This window comes from Balaenoptera ricei, chromosome 13 (genome assembly GCF_028023285.1).
Source record: "Balaenoptera ricei isolate mBalRic1 chromosome 13, mBalRic1.hap2, whole genome shotgun sequence".
Classification (NCBI taxonomy): Eukaryota; Metazoa; Chordata; class Mammalia; order Artiodactyla; family Balaenopteridae; genus Balaenoptera; species Balaenoptera ricei.
Window position 1 is genome coordinate 16,604,825 of NC_082651.1, and position 24,367 is coordinate 16,629,191.

At 40.6% G+C, this 24,367-nt stretch overlaps 1 protein-coding gene across 1 annotated transcript in view; it reads right to left on the reverse strand.

Annotated features, from left to right (window-relative positions):
- The window catches only part of DNAH6 (dynein axonemal heavy chain 6), a 298,766-nt gene that overhangs the window by 98,078 nt on the left and 176,321 nt on the right, over positions 1–24,367 (reverse strand). Inside the window, exons 46-56 of the mRNA XM_059942689.1 lie at positions 22,756–22,987; positions 18,402–18,554; positions 16,965–17,105; positions 14,683–14,925; positions 13,203–13,370; positions 12,518–12,753; positions 10,040–10,301; positions 8,782–8,905; positions 8,076–8,272; positions 6,294–6,497; positions 4,829–4,954 (exon numbers count right to left, since the gene is read on the reverse strand). Coding sequence (XP_059798672.1) covers positions 4,829–4,954; positions 6,294–6,497; positions 8,076–8,272; positions 8,782–8,905; positions 10,040–10,301; positions 12,518–12,753; positions 13,203–13,370; positions 14,683–14,925; positions 16,965–17,105; positions 18,402–18,554; positions 22,756–22,987 — 2,086 coding nt within the window. The remainder of the gene's footprint in view (positions 1–4,828; positions 4,955–6,293; positions 6,498–8,075; positions 8,273–8,781; positions 8,906–10,039; positions 10,302–12,517; positions 12,754–13,202; positions 13,371–14,682; positions 14,926–16,964; positions 17,106–18,401; positions 18,555–22,755; positions 22,988–24,367) is intronic.

The following is a 24,367-nucleotide window of genomic DNA, read 5'->3' on the forward strand; positions in this document are numbered from 1 at the left end:
ATAGTATTGACATTCAGTCCAGTAATCCTCCACTGTAACAGCTCCTTTACTTTGCAGTGAAAATTGATTTGTATATTCTTTGCCTCTGAGTCCTTGTGGAATTTTTTTTTTTTTTTTTTAAATTCAGACAGAAAGTCACAAAAATTATACTCATCCTCATCAGTTCACTCAGTCCCATGTAATTAATTTTTTTTTTTCATCTTGATCTTTTGTTAGCACTTTTATGAGTTCATCAGTTTTTCATTAGAGTTCTGAAAATGCTTATTCATTCAGTTCAGCAGTACAGTCCGTTACCAGAAACCTGTACTTGTCAGAGTCTTTTCCATGTATTTCTTGAAGATGAAACCCTTTTATAGGAACATATTTGCAAAATCACCAGAGTACACCCAGAACTGTCTGTAAATGACAAAAGACTTAAAAATGACCACGGTTAAAGATTTGATGACAGTTCATAATAATTTTGTGCTTTTTAAAGTCTATTCTGTGACACATCCCGCATGGAAGAAGTAGACTAAGCTCTACCTGAGGATTACCTGGCTACTTGTTCAACACTCTGTCTCCATTTCCTCTGATAATATGTTTTCAAGTATTTCTTTATTTTTGTTAACATTCAAAAATCTGTACGGCACGACAACTACTTAAGGGGAAGATAAGATTTCTTTCTACTAAGTGTGATACTGTGATACTTTAGGCACTAAAACAGAGCTAGTTTTTCTTTTCTAGTTTCATGTTGGCTTATTTTAACAGACTGAAGTAGCGTTTGTTGTAAAGTATACGTAACCTATGTTAACTTCGTGGTCCGAAGTGTTTAGCTATCAAGCAGATAGCTTTAGTAGACCAAATCTTTGGTCACTGAAGTGTTTTGAAGTATATACCTTGATGTTTACAAGAAAAATACTTGTTAAATCAACTTTCATCTTCTGGGATCTACTTTTTAAACCTTCCATCCCCTGTAGTTATGGACTGCATGTGCCAGGCCTCTAGAACTTAGTATGTTCAACTGAACCTACTTGATGGGAGTAACTATCCATAGGGCTTGTTTTCCAAAGAAAAGTAATGTTTAGAGTAGCAAAATTATAAGCCTACCTAGGCATGTTGTAAAGCTGTTTGACAAGTGACTCAGAGCAAGTTTTGTGAGTGGAAATGTAGTGCCTTTTTTTTTTTTTTTAACATCTTTATTGGAGTATAATTACTTTACAATGGTGTGTTAGTTTCTGCTTTATAACAAAGTGAATCAGTTATACATATACATATATCCCCATATCTCTTCCCTCTTGCGTCTCCCTCCCTCCCACCCCCCCATCTCACCCCTCTAGGTGGTCACAAAGCACAGAGCTGATCTCCCTGTGCTATGCGGCTACTTCCCACTAGCTATATATTTTACATTTGGTAGTGTATATATGTCCATGCCACTCTCTCACTTTGTCCCAGCTTACCCTTTCCCCTCCCCATATCCTCAAGCCCATTCTCTAGTAGGTCTGCGTCTTTATTCCCGTCTTGCCCCTAGGTTCTTCATGACCTTTTTTTTTTTTTTTTTATATTCCATATATATGTGTTAGCATACGGTATTTGTTTTTCTCTTTCTGGCTTCCTTCACTCTGTATGACAGACTCTAGGTCCATCCACCTCACTACAAATAACTCAATTTTGTTTCTTTTTATGGCTGAGTAATATTCCATTGTATATATGTGCCACATCTTCTTTATCCATTCATCTGTTGATGGACACTTAGGTTGCTTCCATGTCCTGGCTATTGTAAATAGAGCTGCAATGAACATTGTGGTACATGACTCTTTTTGATTTATGGTTTTCTCAGGGTATATGCCCAGTAACTCTTCCAAAATATAGCAGAGGGAGGAACACTCCCAAACTCATTCTACAAGGCCACCATCACCCTGATACCAAAACTAGATAAAGGTGTCACAAAGAAAGAAAACTACAGGCCAATATCACTGATGAACATAGATGCAAAAATCCTCAAAAAAATACTAGCAAACAGAATCCAAGAGCACATTAAAAGGCTCATACACCTTGATCAAGTGGGGTTTATCCCAGGAATGCAAGGATTCTTCAATATATGCAAATCAGTCAATGTGATACACCATATTAACAAATTGAAGAATAAAAACCATATGATCATCTCAATAGATGCAGAGAAAGCTTTTGACAAAATTCAACACCCATTTATGATAAAAACCCTCCAGAAAGTAGGCATAGAGGGAACTTACCTCAACATAATAAAGGACATATATGACAAACTCACAGCCAACATCGTCCTCAATGGTGAAAAACTGAAACCATTTCCACTAAGATCAGGAACGAGACAAGGTTGCCCACTCTCACCACTATTATTCAACATAGTTTTGGAAGTTTTAGCCACGTTAGTCAGAGAAGAAAAATAAATAAAAGGAATCCAAATCAGAAAAGAAGAAGTAAAGCTGTCACTGTTTGCAGATGACATGATACTCTACATAGAGAATCCTAAAGATGCTACCAGAAAACTACTAGAGCTAATCAGTGAATTTGGTAAAGTAGCAGGATACAAAATTAATGCACAGAAATCTCTTGCATTCCTATACAGTAATGATGAAAAATCTGAAAGTGAAATTAAGAAAACACTCCCATTTACCATTGCAACAAAAAGAATAAAATATCTAGGAATAAACCTACCTAAGGAGACAAAAGACCTGTATGAAATGTAGTGCTTAAGTCACATTCTGCTTTAAAAGTTGTTACAAATACAGATGAATTAAAAACAAACAAGCAAAAGTCTACTCTATTTCATTAAAAAATGCTGATTGAGGTCGATTAACTCGATTTCACACCCATGAATGGGTGGAGACAAAGTCTGAAAATACCACCCCACAAATGTAGAAAGCAGCTAGGTGTACAATCCGAATGACACCTAGTCACAGAAAGCAGGAAAGGCCCAGTCAGAGTGTCCTCTTCCTGGCCCTGCTCTAACCAGGGCCCCATCCCCCACTCCCAAGAGCACGCAGCTACAGGTAAGAGGCTCTGCTCCCCAGGGGTAGAATGTCACAGAAAGTCTTTTGTCCATTGCCATGAGAAAAGAAATTCCCTCAGGACCTCCTGTGTCACGAAGTAAACTGGGGTTTAAGAATCCAGTTAGGGGACTTCCCTGGTGGCGCAGTGGCTAAGAATATGCCTTCCAATGCAGGGGACATGTGTTCGATCCCTGGTCAGGGAACTAAGATCCCACATGCTGTGGGGAAACTAAGCCTGCGTGCTCTAGAGCCCATACGCCACAACTAGAGAGAAGCCTGAGCACCACAACGAAGATCCTGCGTGCTGCAACTAAGACCCGATGCAGCTAAATAAATAAATAAATGGTCCACATTAAAAAAAAAAAAAAGAAACCAGTTTGGGGCTAACGTAACTGGGCCAAGGATTTTTGGAGACCTCACTCTCTCCTGTAACTTCAGGGTTTGAATGGGGGCCTGGAACCCATTACAGAACTTTGCCCATTTTGGTCAAGGCCACAAGCCACACATGGAAGCTTCCTGGGCTCTTTGTAGCTTGAGCTTGGAGCATGGTAACTTGCTGTGGATTTTCTAGATGGTCAAGGCTGCTCAGATGGTATACTTAACCTTTCTGTGCCTCAGTTTCCTCATCAGTAAAATGGGATAATAGTAGTAACCACCTTGTAAGGTTGCAGTGTGAATTAAAGAGTTAATACACATTAAATACCAACAACAGAGTCTGGCATGCAGCGAGCACTCAGTGAGTGGTAGCTGTTGCTAATATTACTGATTATTCCAGGCACCACGCCAGGGCTGCAGCTAAGCTGCTCCAGGTCCACAGTCTTTTCTGAGCTTCTCGCCATTCTCTTGCAGCAGAGATCCTTCTAGACACGGTTACACTGAGGCTCAGCTCACAGTGTTCACTTACTCATTCCTCTCATAAAATAGAATGGGAAATTAGGGAAATAAACCATAATTATTACCCAGTTTCTTTTGTGCCCAAGGCCATTGTAAATGCTGTCCCCTTTGCCTGGAAAGCCCATCTCTCTAAGCTCTTCCCATGGCGAGCTCATCACGTAGGTCACAGCTTAAATGTTACCACCTGTAGCCATGCATCTACTTTAGCTCCCCCCATCCCCTTATTGGCTATGTCAGCCCTGGGCTTGTCCCTTCAAAGCCCCTACTGCAAGTTCTCATCCTCCCTTTCTGTTTCATTTCCTCTCTCTTTTCTCTGGTTATTATCTCTGTCCCCAACTAGATGGTAAACTAATAAGGGCAAGAACCGCATCTGTATTGTTTGCCATTCATTCTCAAACAATGTGTGTTGAATGAATGAACAGTTTCAAAAACATCCACTCTTGGAGTGATTCTGAGGAAATACAGCATGTAGACTCAACAAACATCAATTCTTTTAAAATAAAAGTTTATATCATACCACTTAATCTAATTCTGACCTTATGTCTAAGTGGAAAATAATGTTTTTGCCCATTGCGGTGTTGTACTGGCTTCACATCACTGGTGCGAGGAGACACTCCCTGATGACACTGCTGCATTGAGTTTTCGGGGCCACTAACGATCAAGATCCACAGGAGGCCTGAGAATCAGCAGTGTCAGAAAACAGAGCCCATCCCACTTAACACCATAGGAATATCTTCCAAATATTCGATCAATCACAGACTGCTCCCCATTCGAGAGTGTATTGTTTAAGGAGAAAAGTAATTGGTTTGACCAGCTAGAAAATTGCGCTGACTGGGGTCTTTAGTGTGAGGCAGACATGGCCTGTATAGGATTCCAGATGTGATCTGAAGGTTGGAAACTGACTAAGAAAAGAAAAGTAAAAAGCAAACCTCTTCCAGTAAGATGGGTAAACCAAGTCGGATTGAATTTTCAAGTGTGTGTAAGAAATTACTATCCGTGAGTTTAATGATCTTTAAACCATTTTTGCTTTCTTTGTTTCTTATCCAACGGTTTGCCTGCATGAGAAAGCACAAAGCAGGACATTTACTTTCGAGTTTGTAAAACAGTGGTAGTTTTTAAAGTTTAGAAATTTTGTTCAATCTAGAAACAATTTTGAAAGATAAGAAAAAGATAAAATTATACCACTCCCCCTGCAAATAAAAATACCTTTTAAATCTAATGTTTGGGATTCTTGCTTTTGTTCAAATTTGGGGCAAATGAAGAAAAGACCCATCTAGGAAAAAAGCTCATGCTTAAGGTGTTCAAGCTTGTCTTCCTTGCTTTCAAATGGATTTCTTTTTCTAAACCCCATTTAGAACAATTGATCCATGGACTTAAGTTCAGATAATGGGATTCTGTAAATTCCAGGCAGACTTGCCCTAAAATTCATCACACCCTGACTTCATTCTCACTCCTTAGACCTCTTAGGAACAAAGAACAAGGACAGGAATGCATTTCTGCTCCCACAGAAAACAAATGGTCAACCCCCTAAACAAACCCAATATCAAACCCAATATCAATATCAAGTGTGCAGACCCCTATGTTCATGGCAGCACTTCTCACAATAGCCAAGGCATGGAAACAACCTAAATGTCCATTGACAGATGAATGGATAAAGAAGATGTGGTACATATATATGATGGAATATTACTCAGCCACAAAAAAGAAGAAAATAATGCCATTTGAAGCAACATGTATGGACCTAGAGATTATCATCCTAAGTGAAGTAAGTCAGAAAGAGAAAGACAAATACTATACGATATCACTTATATGTGGAATATAAAATATGACACAAATGAACTTATCTACAAAACAGAAACAGACTTATGGTTGCCAAGGGGGAGGAGAGGTGGGGGAAGGAAGGATTGGGAGTTTGGGATTAACAGATGCAAACTATTATATATAGAATGGATAAACAACAAGGTCCTACTGTATAGCACAAGGAACTATATTCAATATCCTGTGATAAACCATAATTGAAAAGAATATGAAAAAGAATGTATATATATATGTGTATATATACACACACACACACACACACACACACACACACACATATAGGGATAACTGAATCACTTTGCTGTACAGCAGAAATTAACACAACATTATAAATCAACTACACTTCAATAAAAAAATTTTTTAAAAATCAAGTGTTTAGAGCACTTGGACTCTTCCCTTTTTACTTTCTGCCTCCACAAAATGAGGGACGTGGACTAGAAGACATCTCAACTCCCTTCTAGGTCTAAATCTCCAAGATTCTTACAAGTACGTTAAAGTCCACTTTTAGAATTTGTAATAGTGCAATATTAAGCAGAGTTAATAGGCTGCTCTTTTTCTGAAGCTCTGGTTACACACCTGATCTTGGGGATCAATCATCAAAGGCCACCGTCTCCCTTGAGTGACCAGAATGCCATTTTCAGTTGATATCAGGTCACGGGGCAGCCCATCTGTGTTCCACTGCCGTATTTCGTAGGGATCACCAAGAGTGTTAATGAGACTGAAGGTAGGATTGATTGGGATCTCTAGAGACTGACAGTCCTGGATCCAACACTCTATAAGCTGTAGAAGGAGAAAAGCTTACTTGTATAGAGTCAGGAATACTCAGTAAATGAAGATACACACAACAAGTCCTACTTAGGCAGGAGATAGATGGGTCCTGGGGGCAAACGGTTTGAGTTTGTTCCTGTGGCCGATACTCCCAGATTGGAATGACAGGACAATTGAGAGAGGAGGCTTGGCCCTGCCCAGATAGAAGATACATATTCCTCATTCTTGAAGTCAGGAGACCTCCCCGACTACACATGCACAGAAAGGCTCCTTGGAGGTCAAAAGGGGAGTGAGGTCAACTAATGCTCACTTACCCATAGGTCTCTTCAGTAGAATTCATCTTGGCTAAGAGATGCGGACACACACATAGGAAATCCTGAGCTATACCAAATACATACTTTGAACCAGGCAAATCAAAATGATTGGCCAAAGGAAACCCGGAAGAAATGCCCCATAAAAGTGATTCAAACTGCCATGAGGGCGCGACTCTCTCTGAGCCTGCCCGTGTGTCTATCCACATGTACTGTACTCTTTTTTCCTCCTAATAAATACTTTACTTGTTTCACTACTTTCTGTCTTTGTGGGAATTCTTTTTCTGCAAAGCCATAGGGCCAGGGCCTTGTCACTGGCCACTGGTCTAGGGGCAAGGATTCAGTGCTCTCAGCACTGCGACCCGACCTCAATCGCTGGCCGGGAACGGAAACCCTGCTTCAGGCTGCTGCAGGCCGAGGCCACCCGAGATCACTACCAGACTCCACAGGCATCCTGGCACCAGAGCACAGGACACAAGAAGTGGACTAATAGGAGATCTGGGGGCTAGAACTACACCGTTAACCAGCTGTGGCTTTGGGCATGTCATACGCCCTGTCTGGACCTCAGTTTTCTCGTGTAGAAAAGAAAGGGGTTGTCACAGTAGTCTTCACCCACGGGTGTAGGTGGGAGAGTCTGGGAGCACGTGGAGAAGTTGGGAGTTATCACAATGAGCATGGGTGCTACTGGCAATTAGTAGATGGGGCAGAGGGGTGTTAGCATGTCACCTCCTTCAACGAGTGGCACAGCCATGCACACTAGGGAACTGTCTGTCCCCCAAGAGCACCCCTGGCCCCACTGCCCACTTGGCATCAGATGATCCCTGAGCTCCTCTAGAATCTATATGAGTCCTATACCAACTAGGTTTTATAACTCAAGGACAGGGCAAAACATTTTTAGGAAGGCATTTCATAAAAGTGGTTTGCAAATATCTCCACAGTTTCCTGCTCTTTCCCATCGTTGAGCCCTTTGTAGCAGCCTCACCAATTCAGAACACTTCATCCTGGTTAGATCCTAAGTGGGGAAGACTCCCTGTCTCTTTTTCTTCCCCCAGGTTCCTGTGTAAGCAAGCGATGAGTAACTTTCTAAGACAGGAGAAGAAAAGGGGGATTGTGTTAAGGAAAGCCTAGGGGTAACCATCACTGACTTGGGGGCAGTGGAATGAATACCTAAGTTCATGGAGAACCTCCCTCTAAACTTGGAAAAATGACACACACACACCCCGCCTCCCTCAGTTTCAGCTGCTTCTCAGCCCTCCTCACAGAAAGCACGTTTACCCACCGATTGCCTGTACTGGGCTGTGAAGGCCCCATAATAGGCCACACAAGCTGCTGCTATGAACACATTCCCGATGACATTCGATATCTCCTCGTTGAATTTCTGGATGCTTTCTTCCCATCGGATTTGCTCGTCTCCTAATGCAGCCGTCAGCTTTCCAGCACGTACCAGACGTGCTTTGGTCAGGGCCATCGTCTGTGCTAGAAAATTTAAAGAAAACCAGGTTATGTTATTCAATATTTGCCTACAGTATAAGAAGTTTATTCACCTGCTTCTGCTTATAGCGGAATGAGCATACTTAGCTAATGATATCAATACATCTCTGGGAAACCTCACACCAATTCAGCACTAGTACCCATTTCAGAGCCAAGTCCAAGTTTGGCTCTTCCATGCTGAGAGTGCCTTTTTGATACTCCTTTGCTCTGGCTGAAGATAGCACTCTCTTCCTGCCCCTGTGGTATTTATTTTCTGGATCAAATTCATGTTCAGCCCTGTGTTATAATGTAACATTCCTCCCCAAAGCCTTATTCAGATATAGGAGTTGAATATATACAATATACTAATGTTTTACTAGAAAGTTAAGGCCATCCATCTAAAGCAAATACGCCCTACATACGGGATGGAGGCTGAGACGTGACTGCCAGAAAACTCTTTTTCCTTTTGAAAATCAGGCATTTCCTGACCAGCATAAATTTTATGAGTTACTTACCCAGACTTTCTTTCTCATTCACGCTTTTGTCGTATTCATGTTGTAAGGCCTGTATTTGATCTTCCACGTTTTTTAGTAATGCTTGCTTTTCTCTCAGAGTAGCCATAGTAATATCAAGTTCAGCCTAATAAAATCAAGTAAATAGGAACAGGCCCCCAAAGAAGGTCAAATTTGCCCATTTATAATAGTTTATTTTAAAAAAAATAGGATTTATGTGCTCTTTCTCTTAAAAGAGTTTGTCCTAAAAGACTGTGATATGATATACAAAGTTAAAACAAATATGAGAGAATAAAATATAAGAGCAGAACCAAAACAAAACAAAACAAAAACAAAGTCCAACAAAATAAATCATAGAAGGATTAGAGAAACAGATGTACCAAGCATTTGAGGATGAATTAGTTACTAAAATGGACTATTAACTTTAAATGATAAAACAAATGAAATACTCATGCAATAGTGAAAACTATCTTTCCTAACTAGTTCTCTAGAGCAGGGGTCTGCAACTATGACCTGCAGGCCAAATCTAGCCCACTGCCTGTTTTTGTGTGGCTTGTGAGCTGAGAATGGTTTTACAGTTTTAAATGGTTGGGGAAAAAAAATCAAAAGAAGAATAATATTTCATAACACATGATAAGTGTATGAAATGTGGATTCCAATGACCACAAATAAAGCTATATTGGAACACAGCCACACTTAACTCGTGTCTGAATCGTTGATGGCTGTTTTGGTGCTGCAACGGCAGAGTTGGGTAATCGCAACATAGACCATAAAGCTGGCAAAGCTGAAAATATTTACTGTCTGGATTTTTACAGAAAAAGTTTGCCAACCCTTGCACTATAGCCGTGGTTCTTTTGGTAACCTGCTCCACTAAATGATCATTCTTTGTTCTGCTTGGGGCCTCACATCCAATTGTGGGTTAAGCTGGTTTTTAGAACCTCATCAAGCGTGGGGGTATTTAGCAAATAGAAACATAGAGTATCAGATGCTAGAGCTAAAATAAAGTAAAAAATTACCATAGGCCTGACGATATGAATATAATAAGGACTTATTTTCCTTTTATGCTGGAAGAGGGCTGATTTCAGAGGTCATTTCTGAAAAAAACAATCTTTGCTAGCTATTTTTTAAAACAAAAACTAATTTTCAAGAGCATGATTACTATCTATATTGTGTAGGGTCTCAGCGGCACCACAAAGGGAGCTCGAATGATTGATGATCATGGCCTTTGATTCTATAAAATATCACAACACAGACGACGTACCTGTGCAGTGCGGAGTTTCTGTCTCTTTGGCTCGACTTCTTTGACTACGCGAGAGTACAAATCCATCGCTCTTACCCACATGCACATGGATTTACATGCTTTGGATACTTTCTCTACTTTTTCAGGCACGAAATCAGGATTATTAATATACTTTTGAAGCTTTGCCAGGATTTGAGGCTTAACGTTTTCCTTATCATATTCTAAAAGTCTTCTCAGGAAGTTAGAGTCACCAAGAAGTTGCTTTGCTGTTGGCCAATCAGGCCTGAAAAATACACATGATAAGTTAATAGCATTGTAATGAGGGAATGTAAGAACAAAAGAAATGTATTCCTTTGAGGACATTAAGATATTATCCCACAGATTAAAAAAAAATCAGGACTTCTCTGGTGGCGCGGTGGTTAAGAATCCGCCTGTCAATGCAGGGGACATGGGTTCCAGCCATGGTTCGGGAAGATCCCACATGCCGTAGAGCAACTAAGCCTGTGCGCCACAACTACTGACCCTGCTGTGCTCTAGAGCCCATGAGCCACAACTACTGAGCCTGCGGACCACAGCTACTGATGCCCGTGCGCTTAGAACCAGTGTTCTGCAACAAGAGAAGCCACTGCAGTGAGAAGCCAGTGCGGGGGCTCGCCGCAACTAGAGAAAAGACTGTGTGCAGCAACGAAGACCCAATGTGGCCAAAAATTTAAAAAAAAGAAAAAGAAATCAGATAATATGTCACTTAAGCATGATTAGTTGGAATTCAGACAGAATTATGTCAATTGTTTATGTTATTAGTCATGTAACGTTTAACTTGCTCTGAGTTTTCCTATTATAAAGCAAATATAACACAATTTACTGAAAGCATTTTACTAGTCTTTAAGAGCACCATGAGCTAGTACTTTTGTTTTCTAGGCATATATTTATGCAATTTTACTTTCATAGTGTGTATAGTTAGATTTTTAAAAAATACTTACAATGATGTTTCTGCAAATGCTCTTATTTACTGGTTGAGCTACAGTTATAAAAATTTATTTTGTTTGCATCTAACTGACTTTCAAAATTTGTAGAATGACATTTATATTAGTTACCCCCCCCAAATGAGGTTTGTTTTACTGCTACTATTACTATTATTAGTTCCAAGCAAGACAGAAAATTGAAGTTAATGTAAAGAAGCTACAAAGATGTGTTTTTAATGTTGTCCAATTATGTGTTACTTATAATAATTTAAAAAAATACTATTAAAGTACCGGTCCAGTTAAAAAAAAAAAGATATTATCCCACACATGGCTTCTAGACTTATTGTGGTGATTGTTTCACAATGTGTGCAAATGTCAAATCGCTATGTAGCACACCCGAAACTAACATAATACTGTACGTCAACTATAACTCTATAAAAATAAATTAATTAAAAATGTTATCCCAAAAAGTGGGTAGTTTTAATCTCAATACTATAATCCCAGTAATTGGTAGTTATGTGCACCACCATTCATGGGGGGACAAGTAGTTGGATGACTAATGTTCCATACAACACAGTTTTGGTAGAGAAACAATTATAAAATCATAGAGTCATAGAAATGTAAGGCATTATAGGAATAATAGTTTTATTTCAAAAATGGCCCAGGCACTCACATGTTTATCTCCTTTGCTTAGTTTAGATCCTTAAAATCTCTTGCCAGGACACTACAATCACCTTCGACCTGGTTTTGTCTCTCAGTCAAACTCAATCTTTGTGAACTTTGGCCAGGTTGGTCTTTCTCATGTGAAAATCTGATTATGTCAACAATGTTCAATGGTTCTCAGTCCCCTGTGGCCAGGGCTCTCCATCTGTGCTCTGAAGAGCCCCCAGGTCCCACTGAGGTGCTGGCCAGAGGGTTAGTAGGGAGGTCTGGCGGGGGAGGGCTCTGGGCCCTCTACCTTCACTTTGATCACTTTTACTTGGAAAGGTTTCTTATAACACAATTTTTATTGAAGAAAAGTTTATATTACTAAAGAAAGTTTGAAAACTACGTATCTCCTAGGTGAAACCTGAACTGCTTAGCACAGCATACAAGACCGTTCATGATTCAGTCACTGCCCTCCTGCCCAGCGCCACCCAATCCATGAGTATCAAAGGTCCCTGAGCTCTCCCCATGGTCCACTCTCCACCTGAGCATCATCTCCCAAAAAACCTGCTCACACCTCCGCAGGGGGACTTAGGCACTCTTTTCTTGGCACTCCTTATACTATGCAACTCTCACATGTCTTGAAATTATTATTTTTCATGCCTCTCTCCCCACTAGACTGTAAGTGCCTTGTATGGAAGAACTTTATATTTTCCATCATCTAGTGCAAAGTAGATGTTCAAGAAAATGCTTGTGGAATCAATTTGTTGAATGACAGACTGAACTGATGAGAGGGTGGAGAATAGAATGAAAACATGTAAATGAAAATGGAGAAAAATAGCAAAGAAATGCCACCAGGTATTTTGGTAATGGGTGATTGTGAGGTACTCACTTGGCATTCAAGAGAATAGAGATGGCTTCCATCACAGTCATGACCATATCTGGGGGCTTTGTGAAAACTCTGATTTCAGATATATCTGCTTTATCTAAGGAATCCAGTGCTTTGTTAGCAGCTTCGAGTGCAGGGAGAGCTTCTTCAAGATCTCGTTGAGCATCATCAGCTATGGCTTGGGTTTCTTCGGCTTTCACTTTTGCTATCGCTTCATCTTCTTGCACAATGCTTCGGACCTAACCATTGAAACACGACGGTTTAAGTGGTCTCAGTATTTGAATTTCAATGTTTAAAAGCAAAGCCAATCATAGTGAGTCACATTTGCCCCTTTGGATTAGACCAATGATGAAAGAAGTTTGGCTCTACTGCATTTTATGCTCTCCTTTGTCCGTCTCATGCCATGTTGATAATAATGGAGACAAAGTTATTAGAACAAACAGTTCCTTCTTAAGAGAAGATTCACTGCTTTATATTTCCAGCTGGTACTATTCTCACAACTTTCTCTGTCCCACTCATTGGGTTCACTCATTCTCAGGGAGAGAGCCAGGCTTAAAAGCATGGCTAAATTGATCTATCACTTAATTATTTTAATAACATACTTAAAAATCCAATCATTTGTCATTATATATAAGGGATCAGTTGGTGGTCAAAGCCTTCTCACCCACTGTCGGGTGACGCTGCATACCTGATCAGCATTTTCTTGATCCACTGCCAGTTTGTCCATCAGGGCTTCAACATCTTGTGATTTTGTTAAAAGGACAGGTTCTAAAGCTGAAAGATCTAATTTCATTTTATCTACGAGTACATTTGTTTCTAATAGCTTGGTGAGACCATTCTTTACCCGTTCACATGCCTAGATGACAAGGAAAATATCTATTATGATGAGTATTATAAGTTTACTGACATCTCTTACTCATGTACTAGAATTTCACATCTGCAGAATTGGCGAATCAGTTTGTAATACTTAACACTGTGAATGTACAGAAAGCTTCAGGTAACAGAACTCTAGGAAATGTCCCTGATATTCACCACAGTGGGTTTGGATCCATGCCCCCTGGCCACAGGAGTAGGACGTCACTGAAGGCCCACACTGTATTATTTTTATTCCCTGTGGTAGCTTGGTAGCATGTTGAATGAATGAGGGACAAGTTCAAATAGAAACTCCTGGAGGTCACAGCTCTGGGAGCTGGTTTCCTCAGGGTGCATCAGCAGGACTGAGACCCCCTGGAGATAGTGTCCTGGGTACTTAGCCCTAGTTGCTGATCTGAACCTTACTCCCCGGTGGTAGGAAATTCTTGACTAGGATCAAAGGAGTGGTATCTGCTAAAGAAGGCACCTCGGAATAACTGTTTTTTGAGGGTGAGACAGAAAACGTGGTTCAAATTGGCATGTTTCAAAAGTATGCATCACGTTATTTTACTAGGCATACATTTATCAGGTAAAAATCCTCTGAAAAACATTTAAAATATCTAAATGGTAAATGCTTCCATTTTCACTGTTTAAAATGTTGAAAATTTTAGGTCATGTTAATAGCCTGAAGATGATGATGACAGTAGCCACTATTTTCTGAGCACCTCATGTGTGTTACGTCATATTCCAAGCAATTCACAAATCATATCTTATTTAAATTCTACAACAATCCAAGAGGTAGATACATATTTTTTTAAAACCTTATTTTCTACTAAGACTGGAACAGTTACAAAACATGCTCAAGGTTGTACAGGAAGAAAGAGGTAGAGCAGAGGTGCTACCTGGTCTGCCTGACACTGAAGTCCTTGCTCTTAATGGGAACCACTGACACGTTAGACCACCAAACCCCCATCTCTATTATTTAACAAAAAGTTCTCCTTCTTACTAAACACTGCAGAGGTGACTAGTTCTCTGCTTAACTTTAATTCTGCTGCAATGTCCATATCATGCTCCCGAGTCAAGGATGCTTATGTAAATGATAGAAGACAAAATCTAAATATCAAGGAAGGGGAAGGCCTTTGGACTGACAGTATGAGACACTTTTTGGTCATATTGTAGGTTTTCAAGGGCATGTATGGGATGGAGAGAAGTCCAGCAGGCAAGATGGAACATAGATCTTCCACTCATTCTGGCAAAAGTTTTGAGTCCAAGCAAAAAAAGAAATTTTTTTTTTAAATTAATAATATTAAACTTACTGAAACCAACTGCTTCTTTTTTTCACTCAGCATATACAAGTAGAGATTGATGAGTTCCAAGTAGGAGGTGGGCGTTGTGTAGTACCGTCTCCGGAGCTCTGTGTAATAGCGTTCTGCCATACTGGAGACACTCAAGTGGACATTCACACACATGAGGGAGAGCTTTTCTTTCAGTTCTTCATTTACAGCATCAACGTTTGAGAAAAATGTCTTTGACACAGAAAGAAGTGCTTCTCTGGGCCACTGTAAATAAAGATATGATTTGGAAAGTCTGTTGCTCATTTCCACAATACACAGTTTAACTATGAAGAAAAATGCATTTCTCTGAAAGTCTTTTTTGCCTTGTCCCCCCTTTCACCTTGTTAACTCCTACTCGTGTCCATGATGTTTCATGAATTGAATGGCTGTGCTCATTTGAGGGAGGTCCTGGGTCTGCATTTGCTGACCCTAGCACAGTGTCTGGTACACAGAAGTTGTTCAAAAACTATTTGATTGATTGAATAAACGTGGGTGTTTTCAGCATAACTGCATGAATAAAATCACATCCATTATGAGGACCTCATGTCCTCTCTGCTTATTATACAGTTTGATCGTCAGATTCATGGTTATAATCACTGTCCTGTTCACCTCAACTCCTTTGCTCCTCTCTTGTCTCTTTGCTCAGTCAAGTGCAACTCTCTGTTACCCCACACCTGCAACTGTGCAGATAGCACGGCTGGAGAAAACCCCCCACAGCTGTGCTGACTGGCCTCACTGTCAATACATGGCAACTAGCTCAAGCGGGTTCTTAGCCCAGAAATGCTTCTACATTGTCTCATCCGTCACTCCTGTATCCTCCTGAGTATTTCGCACCCTATGTTACTTCCTCAGACTGCTAACACTTCCTCTTTCCTCTTCATTCTCAGCTCATGACCTTGCTCTCCAAATCACTAAAAAAAAATAGAAGCAATGCAAACAGAGCTTCAATGAATTTTCACCCCCACGTCTTCCCCTCTACTTGCATCTGTGGGCTTACACTCTGGGGTGAGCTGTGCGTACTCCCTACCCACGTCAGCCCCTTCACTGGTGACTCCATCGCATCCCTTCTTGCTTATTCAGTGACACTGGTCCAACAATGCCTAACTCTGTCTGCTGCACCATCAATATAATTCTCTTTTCTGAATCATTTCCATCAGCACACATGTGTGTTGTTTGTGTTCTCCACTTAAAAAAAATACTTCTCTCTTGACCTCACATACCCCTCTAGCTATTACCCATCTCTTAGTGTTCCTTTGTGGCAAAACTCCTTGAAAGAGTTGTCTCTGATTCCCCTCCTTTCTTCTCTCTTGAACCTTTTACCCCATTACTCCACCAGAAGAACTCTTGTCAAGATCACTGGTAACTCTACACTGGTAAATTTAATAGTCTTCTCTTCTTTATAAATTCTATTCTGCCTTTGTTCAATGATTGTCATTGTCATCCCTTGCACATGAGTAAATTCCTAGTGGGCTTTGAAGCTAATGTAAGTATCCTTGAGGAGTTATTGAACAATGTGTTACCACTTTAAAATCAAGCAAGTTCAGATATATACCCGGAAAAGACAAAAACTCTAATTCAAAAAGACACATGCACCCCTATGTTCATAGCAACACTATTTACCATAGCCAAGACATGGAAGAGAGACCTAAATGTCCATCGACAGATGAATGCATAAAGAAGATGTAATGTGTATATATATATATATATATATATATATATATATATATATATATATATAGTGGAGTATTACTCAGACATAAAAAAGAATGAAATAATGCCATTTGCAGCAACGTGGATGGATCTAGAGATTAGCATACTAAGTGAAGTCAGACAGAGAAAGACAAATATCATATGATATAACTTATATGTGGAATCTAAAAAATGATACAAATGAACTTATTTACAAAACAGAAATAGACTCACAGACATAGAAAACAAACTTTTGGTTATCAAAGGGGAAAGGTGAGGGGAGGGATAAATTGGAAATTTGGGAGTAACAGATACACAGTACTATATATAAAATAGATAAGCAACAAGTTCCTACTGTATAGCACTGGGAACTGTATTCAATATCTTTTAATAACCTACAATGGAAAATAATCTGAAACATATATATACACACATATATATACCATTGAATATATATATGTAACTGAATCACTTTGCTGTACACCTGAAACATTGTAAATCAATTATACTTCATTAAAAACAATAAAATCAAGCAAGTCCTACTTCTCAAAGAGATATCCTGTGATGTCACCGACCTGGACAAACCAATCAATGGTGCAGCAGTTCACAAGGGATGGAAACATCCGGCATCGGGACCGAAAGGCCTCCCCAACAGGGCTCATGCAGAGAACAATGTGCAGCTTCTGACGGACTCTGCTGATAAAGTATTGAAACACCTGACAAAAAGAAAGACATTTTCAATTTAGAATAAGGCTGAACCAACCATGAAAATAAGTGTTGGCTAATGCATCTGACTCTACCAATATCAAATTTTAAAAAATGTTAGTATAGTGGATGTGTGAATTGTTTTAACATCCCATTCCAACCCCTTTTTCTCATGCAGACTGGAAAGATTAAATGACATTTTGCAGACTCTGTTGCAACTTGGGTTTGGGATGTGATGTAGGTCCTCTTCATCAGTGGATTTAAGGAGACCCCTTGAATAAAGTGGAGAGAGGTATTCACACAAGGCTTTGCTTTGGGGTAGGAGACCATTGGGAGAAAGAGACAGGGTACAGGGCAACTATTTTTGCAGGTGCAGAGCCTGCAGAAATGGCATGGACCTAGGGTCACTGTCTCTGGATGTGGCTCCTTACTTCAGCTGCTCCCAACATGGTGGGGGACACATGGCTTTGGAGGTGGCAACTGAAGCAGTAGCACACTGATTGGTTAGAGGTTTCCTGGATCAGCAGAATGGTTGTGGCAGAGGCAGCGGTGTCCTTGACTGTTGACTTCTACAGTGTCATTTCATAATCATTCCAAGGAATTCAGCCTGGAATCCCTTTCTTTAGCCTTCCCAATGGTTGTGTCCCTCGAATAAAGCCGTTTCTGCTTACATTGGTTGTCTGTACCTATAAGTCCTGACCTAGCAGTGGAGGGAATTCTCATGAAAGGACACAGAAGAGATGATATGAGAAAGACTGGCCAAAAAAGTTAGATAAGGTGCAGAAAGAAGAGAAAAGCCTGGGCTAGACAAATAGCAGCTTACAGAGTGTAGCACGGTGTTGGAGAAATGGATGTGGACAGCAGCTGTGTTGTGTGTGTGTGTGTGTGTGTGTGTGTGTGTGTGTGTGTGTGAGAGAGAGAGAGAGAGAGAGAGAGAGAGAATGCATTTCATAATCTTGCTGATAGGAAAGGCAGTCAAAAGTACTGAACTCCTTAGGCAGGGCACTGGGGGTGTGTGAAATAAATTTGTGTTTAAGAAGGATAAGAGAAGCTTTCCAGTTTGGACAGATCTATGATCTCCATGGGATAGTAGGGTTTCTGTTTTCTGCTTTCCATAACAGTTTCTGGAAGTCTGATGAACCAATGCTTTAAATGTAGGAAATAAAATACATAGGATTACAAAGGAAACAAATTATATTGAAAAAATTCTATCCATGGACTGCTTAAGGGGATTTGTGGACCACTGGAAAAAGGCTAAGACAACTTTTTGTTTTCCAAAACCTTCTTACCATTCTGACATGTCCTACCTCATCTCTATTCCCCTCAGAAATTCCTACTTCTTTCACTCTTGGTCTGGTGGCTGCTAAAACCTGCTCCAGTTCATCCTTTTCAAATAAATTAGGCACTTCACCTGAGTTCAGGATGTTATTTATATCTTCTAGAAACTCTTCGACTACAATCTGTAGAAGAAAGCAGACTGGTCATTATACCTTATTCAACCATTTTACATTTACTGCCTGTATATTACAAAGCAAATATATGATCTAAAATTCACATTGAGTTAATTTTATCTTTAAGAGAAGATGACCCTGGGGGAGTGGCCAAGATGTTAAAGTAGGATGACCCTGAGCTTGCCTCCTCCCACAGCACACCAAAATTAGAACTATTTACAGAGCAACTATCAATGAGAGTGACCTACTTAATGCATAGAAATATAAACAGAGAATTAGGCAAAATGAGGCAACAGAGGAATATGTTCCAAACGAAGGAACAAGATAAAACCTCAGAAGAAGAACTAAGCAAAGTGGAGATAAGTAATCTACCTGATAAAGAGTTCAAGGTAATGACCATAAAGATCCTCATGAACTAGAGAGAAGACTGGATGAACACAGTAAGAAGTCTAACAAAGAGAAGATATAAAGAAGAACCAAACAGAGCGTGTTTCTAAAATTTCTATGAAAATACAAAAGATCCTGAATAGCCAAACTCATCTTGAGAAAGAGGAACAAAGCTGGAGGTATCATGCTCCCTGAGGTCAAACTATACTAGAAAGTTACAGTATTCAAACAGTATGGTATTGGAACAAAAACAGACTCATAGATCAATGGAACAGAATAGAGAACCCAGAAATAAAACACACACTTATATGGGCAATTAATCTACAACGAAGGAGGTAAGAATATACAATGGGGAAAAGACAGTCTCTTCGATAAATGATGCTGGGAAAACTAGACAGCTACATCCATAAAGAATTGGACTACTTTCTCATACCGTATACAATATATATTTTCTGTCCATTTCTCTTTCTCTTCTTCTGAAATTCCCACAATGTGGATATTGTTTGTTTTGATTGTGTCCCATCAGTCCCATAGGTTTTCTTCACTCTTTTTCTTTCTTTTTATGCTTCTGACTGGATAATTTTAAATGTCCTGTTTTCTAGGTCACTGATTCTTCCTTCCACATAGTTGAATCTCTTTTGAAGCTCTCTATTGAATTCCTCAGTTCAGTCACTGTATTTTTTAGCTCTAAGATTTCTGTTTGGTTTTATTTAAATTTTTTTAATTTTATTTATTTTTGGCTGTGTTGGATCTTTGTTTCTGTGTGAGGGCTTTCTCTAGTTGTGGCAAGTGGGGGCCGCTCTTCATCACGGTGCATGGGCCTCTCACTATCACGGCCTCTCTTGTTGTGGAGCACAGGCTCCAGACGTGCAGGCTCAGTAGTTGTGGCTCACAGGCCTAGTCGCTCCGTGGCATGTGGGATCTTCCCAGACCAGGGCTCAAACCTGTGTCCCCTGCATTGGCAAGCAGATTCTCAACCACTGTGCCACCAGGGAAGCCCCTGTTTGGTTTTTTAAAAAATTGTTTCTATTTCTCTGTTGAACTTCTCATTTGTTTATGCATTGTTTTCCAAATTTCATTTAGTTGCCCATCTGTGTGTTTTTGTAGTTCACTAAACTTCTTTAAGAGGATTATTCTGAATCTTTGTCTGACAATTCACAAATCTCCCCTTCTTTAGGGTCAGTTATTGGGGTTTTATTAGTTTCCTTTGGTGGTATCATGTTTACCTGATTGTTCATGATCCTTGATTCCTTACATTGTCATCTGCACATTTGAGTAAGTGATCTTCTCTTCCAGACTTTACTGGTTCACTTTGGCAGAGATTGTTCTTCACCAGTCAGCTCAGTTTGGGTTTCTGGACATATCAACTGGTAATATCTTTGAGCAGGTGGGACTTGCTATCAATGTCTATTTTAGGGTAGGGATAATGCCTGAGCTCTGAGGTCATGGGTGATGCAACTGGCTGAGAACAGTTGGACAGGACTTCTGACTTGGTTTTAAATGAGCAAGGCTATAGGGTGAGCTCTGTGATTGCCTGGGTTCTCTTATCAGGTTTCCTAGACTGTTGGGAGTGGGTACTATACTTAGCGGTAGGTGGGGCTATGAATTAGCTTCCCTACCCTGGCAGAGTGGGAGAATGGGCTCCAAGCCCAAAAAGGCTGTTTGTGGTCTGGTGGGGTGGGGCATGGCAGGGAGGTACACTCATCATTGGGCACTGTTATGAATTAGCTCCCTTGCTGAGGTGGAGAAGGAGAGCTGGTTCCAAACATCTTCCTAGGTGTTTCTGGTCAAGCTTTCTGCTCGGAGGGGCTGGGAACTAAGCAGTGGATGGGACTATGAGTTAGTTGCCTTACCTGGGAGGAGCAGGAAACTGGCTCCAAGGCTGGAAAGGCTCTTTGTTTGTGGTCTGGACGCAAGCTGATCTGCGTCCCAAGTTCCGTGGCTGGACAGTGCCACTCCACTGGCTGTGCCCTGTGGGCCATCTACTCTGTCTGCCATACTCTCCTCTTGAGTGTTGCTGGGCCACACAGCTTTCCAGGTGTTCTGGCCAGGCCTTCTGGCTGGGCGGGGCCAGGAGCTACACTCAGCAGTGAGCAGGGTATGACTGGGTGGGTGGGGGGACCGGACCAGGCTCCAGGGCTGGCAAGGCTCTTCATTTGAGGACCTCGAATCAGGCAGACCTGCACCCCGCTGAGTTCCCTGGTCAGACTGGCTCTGCAGATGAGCAAAGCTGCTGGCTTGGACCACTACTTGGGCGCTGTGGGTAAGAACTTGGTTTGTCATGATCTGAGTGCTGGTTGTTACATCCTCACGCCTTCTCCGTCAGTCAGATTCCCAGAAGTCAAGCACTGCAGATTCCTCCACCATCCCTGTGATGTGAGACACCCAAGATGTTACCCAGAACACTGCGGGAGCTGGATGTCCACCCTGGGCTCTTTCTTCCTACTGGAGAGACCCCAGGCTCAGAGGAGACCTCTTGATGTGGTGCTGTGCTGGCCTGGGAGGAGCACAACGTGGTCAGTGTGTCATTGCTCCTCTTACTCTTCTAACATGGACTTTCTTGGTCTCTGTGGTGCAGGGGTGTGCTTCAGCCTCACACCCCAGGTTCTAGGATTTTCTCCGTGTCTCATCCGTGAATAATTGTTAGGTGTTCCTGTGAGGGGGAGCAAAGTCGGGACTGACCTATGTCACCATCTTGGTGATGTCACTTGCTGTCACTTTGTTCTTGCATTATTTTCCTGATGTCACAAAATTGTTTCTGTGTTCTCTTGTAGCTCTCTGAGCATCTTTAGAACAATTATTTTGAATTCTTTGTGGGGCAATTTGTGGATCTCCATTTCTTGGGGCCGGTTATTGGAGGTTTACTGTGGAGTCACGTTTCGCTGATTCTTCACGATCCCTGTAGACTTACGTAGATGTCTGCCTATTTGAAGAAGCAGTCTCCTCTTCCAGACTTTATGGGCTGACTTCGGTAAGGGAGACTTTCAGCGGTGGGTGGGGGCACACTGGGGCACTAGACGCCAGGTCTAGTGGGGCAGGGCACCGAATATGGGGACATGCGGTGTGGGGAGGTTATGTGACTTCGGCTCAGGCCACAGTGGCCACACACTCAGTTGTGGGTCTTCTCTCATTTGTAAGAAATATTTACATACTCAGATATAAGGTCACTGGTTGTCACAGATGTTAAAAACATTCTTCCCACTTTATTCGTACTTAGTCATTTTATAGTGTTTTCAAAATTAAAATGAAGTTTAAAGTACTTATGCATCAGATTTATCACTTTTTTATTCCTTGGCTGATTTCTATAAACGTATATTTTCCCTAATATTAAAAGTGTAATCAATGTAGACAATCCTCTATTATGGAGTAAATTCAGGATCAGTTAAATTTGTTGTAGACATAGATGTAATCTTATTTTGATTTTAAATTTAATTTAACCAAAACATATCCATTATTTTTTCCTTTTCTTGAGTAAAGCATGTTTCCCTAATTGATTTCACTTAGGGAATTACTTTCTTATATTTATTTCTACAGGAATAGTTTATTACCTGTTTTCTATGTCCTTTCCCTCCAAGAAAAGTTAAGTCCTTTCTCGCCCTCTTAACCTCTGATCACATTTACTTACTTAGAATTTAAAGGGGGAAGCAATAGTTGGTAAAAGAAGTAAAAATGTATCATAAAAGTCTTTCATAAGGCCCAAGAACTCTGTTATTAGAGGGAATGATTCCCTGAACTACATCCTAAAAACTATTTGAAGTACACACACGTGATTGTAACACTTGTCCTTTTCCTGTTCTTGCTCTTTCGCTATTTAGATATGTACCTGGGTGTCCGTGAAGAGGAAAACCATATTCCTGTCTTCTACACCAGCCAGTTTGTACAGCTTCCTCAGGTCTTCATGAAAACAGTCATAATTATACCCCCGGCTCAATTCAATCTGCAAACATTTGTAACCACATATGTGAGCTGCAAGTCTTGTAAGAGACTGCTTTCCTGTGCCTCCCACTCCAACCAGCAGGGCATTGCCTCTTTCCTGACGAATCATGCGGGCGATCCTGCGGGAGACAAAGCAGACAAAGGTTTATTTCAAGTGTACAGACAAGGCTTCTGCTCAGAGGGCCTGCCCCAGTGTGGAAGGCTGGTGGCCTCTGGAGGCTCATCCCCCAGCCAAAGGCCACAGGGAAGAGCAGGGTATGTCTGAGGTTCACGGTTGGGAGAAAAGCACCACTGGTTTCCTTATATCCATCTCTCCCCCATTTCCTATAGGCTGTTGGCCTTGGTCACATAAATTAAGTAAGGTAAAATCTCTTCTCCCTTCTTCAAAGTGTGAAGGATTTTTTTAGGGAGGCTGGCTGCTCTAGGCCACTACTTATATTAACCATTATATGGGCAAGCAGGTCTCTAGTTCTAAGGATGAGCAAGAGAAAAATCGCTGAATGTAGGAAAGGAGACTGCAGCTCAGAAAACATCAACAGGAATAATCTGAAATGGATTTACTACATCAACAAAATTTTAGAAAATTTCTGATTCATGTTAACAATAAGAATTTAAAAAAAATTGCAATCATGATACTAGAGTGAGCACTCAGAAAGGGGAAAAAAATCCAAGTGTAGGAAAAATTGATGGTTGATGGAAAGTCTGACTACCAAATTGAAAACCTCAGTGGAAGATGGGCCTCACAATAGGATACCGTGGAAAATTGAATAGGTGAAGTAGAAGGCAAACTCAAGGAATTTAGCCAGACCTCAGAGAAAAAAAGATAATGATATTAAAAACGATGAGAGAGAAAATGGAAGGCAAACAGGAGAAACAAATTGAATCCCAGAGGCCACACAATAGGAATTCTAGGAGAAAAAAGGGGGGATAGAGCTGAAATAATAGAAGAAACCCCCAGAGCTGAGCCCCTAGATCTGAGGAAGTCACTGAGTGTCAGGAAAGAGAGTCAAAGAAGACAAGCAAAACACTAAATGTTTTCTAGGAGATCTATAAATATAAAATAAACTATGTGTGTGTGTGTAGGTGAATGTATGTATGCATGCATATGTGAATCAAAGTATGAAAGAGAAATCTGTATTTTAGACATAATTGAAAATTTGTGAGCATCTGAAAAATAGATATAATAGATTAGTCCCAAAGGGACAAATAATTTTAGGCTGGCCTTAGGCATCTCTTTTACAAGATGACATTCCACAGTGGTTAAGAGGGAAAACTATCATTTTATTTCTCAGAGAGTAAACCACCTGCAAATCATTCCTAAAAGAGTCCTTGAAGGTATATAGAGAAGTATGAATAAAATTCAAAAACTCAAGAAAAAGGGGGAAGGGATGTCAGTATAAAAGTGAGCAGTTTGTATGAGGGTCAAGTTCATATACTGTTGTTAAGATAGAAAGGTAATGGTAGGGCTTCCCTGGTGGTGCAGCGGTTAAGAATCTGCC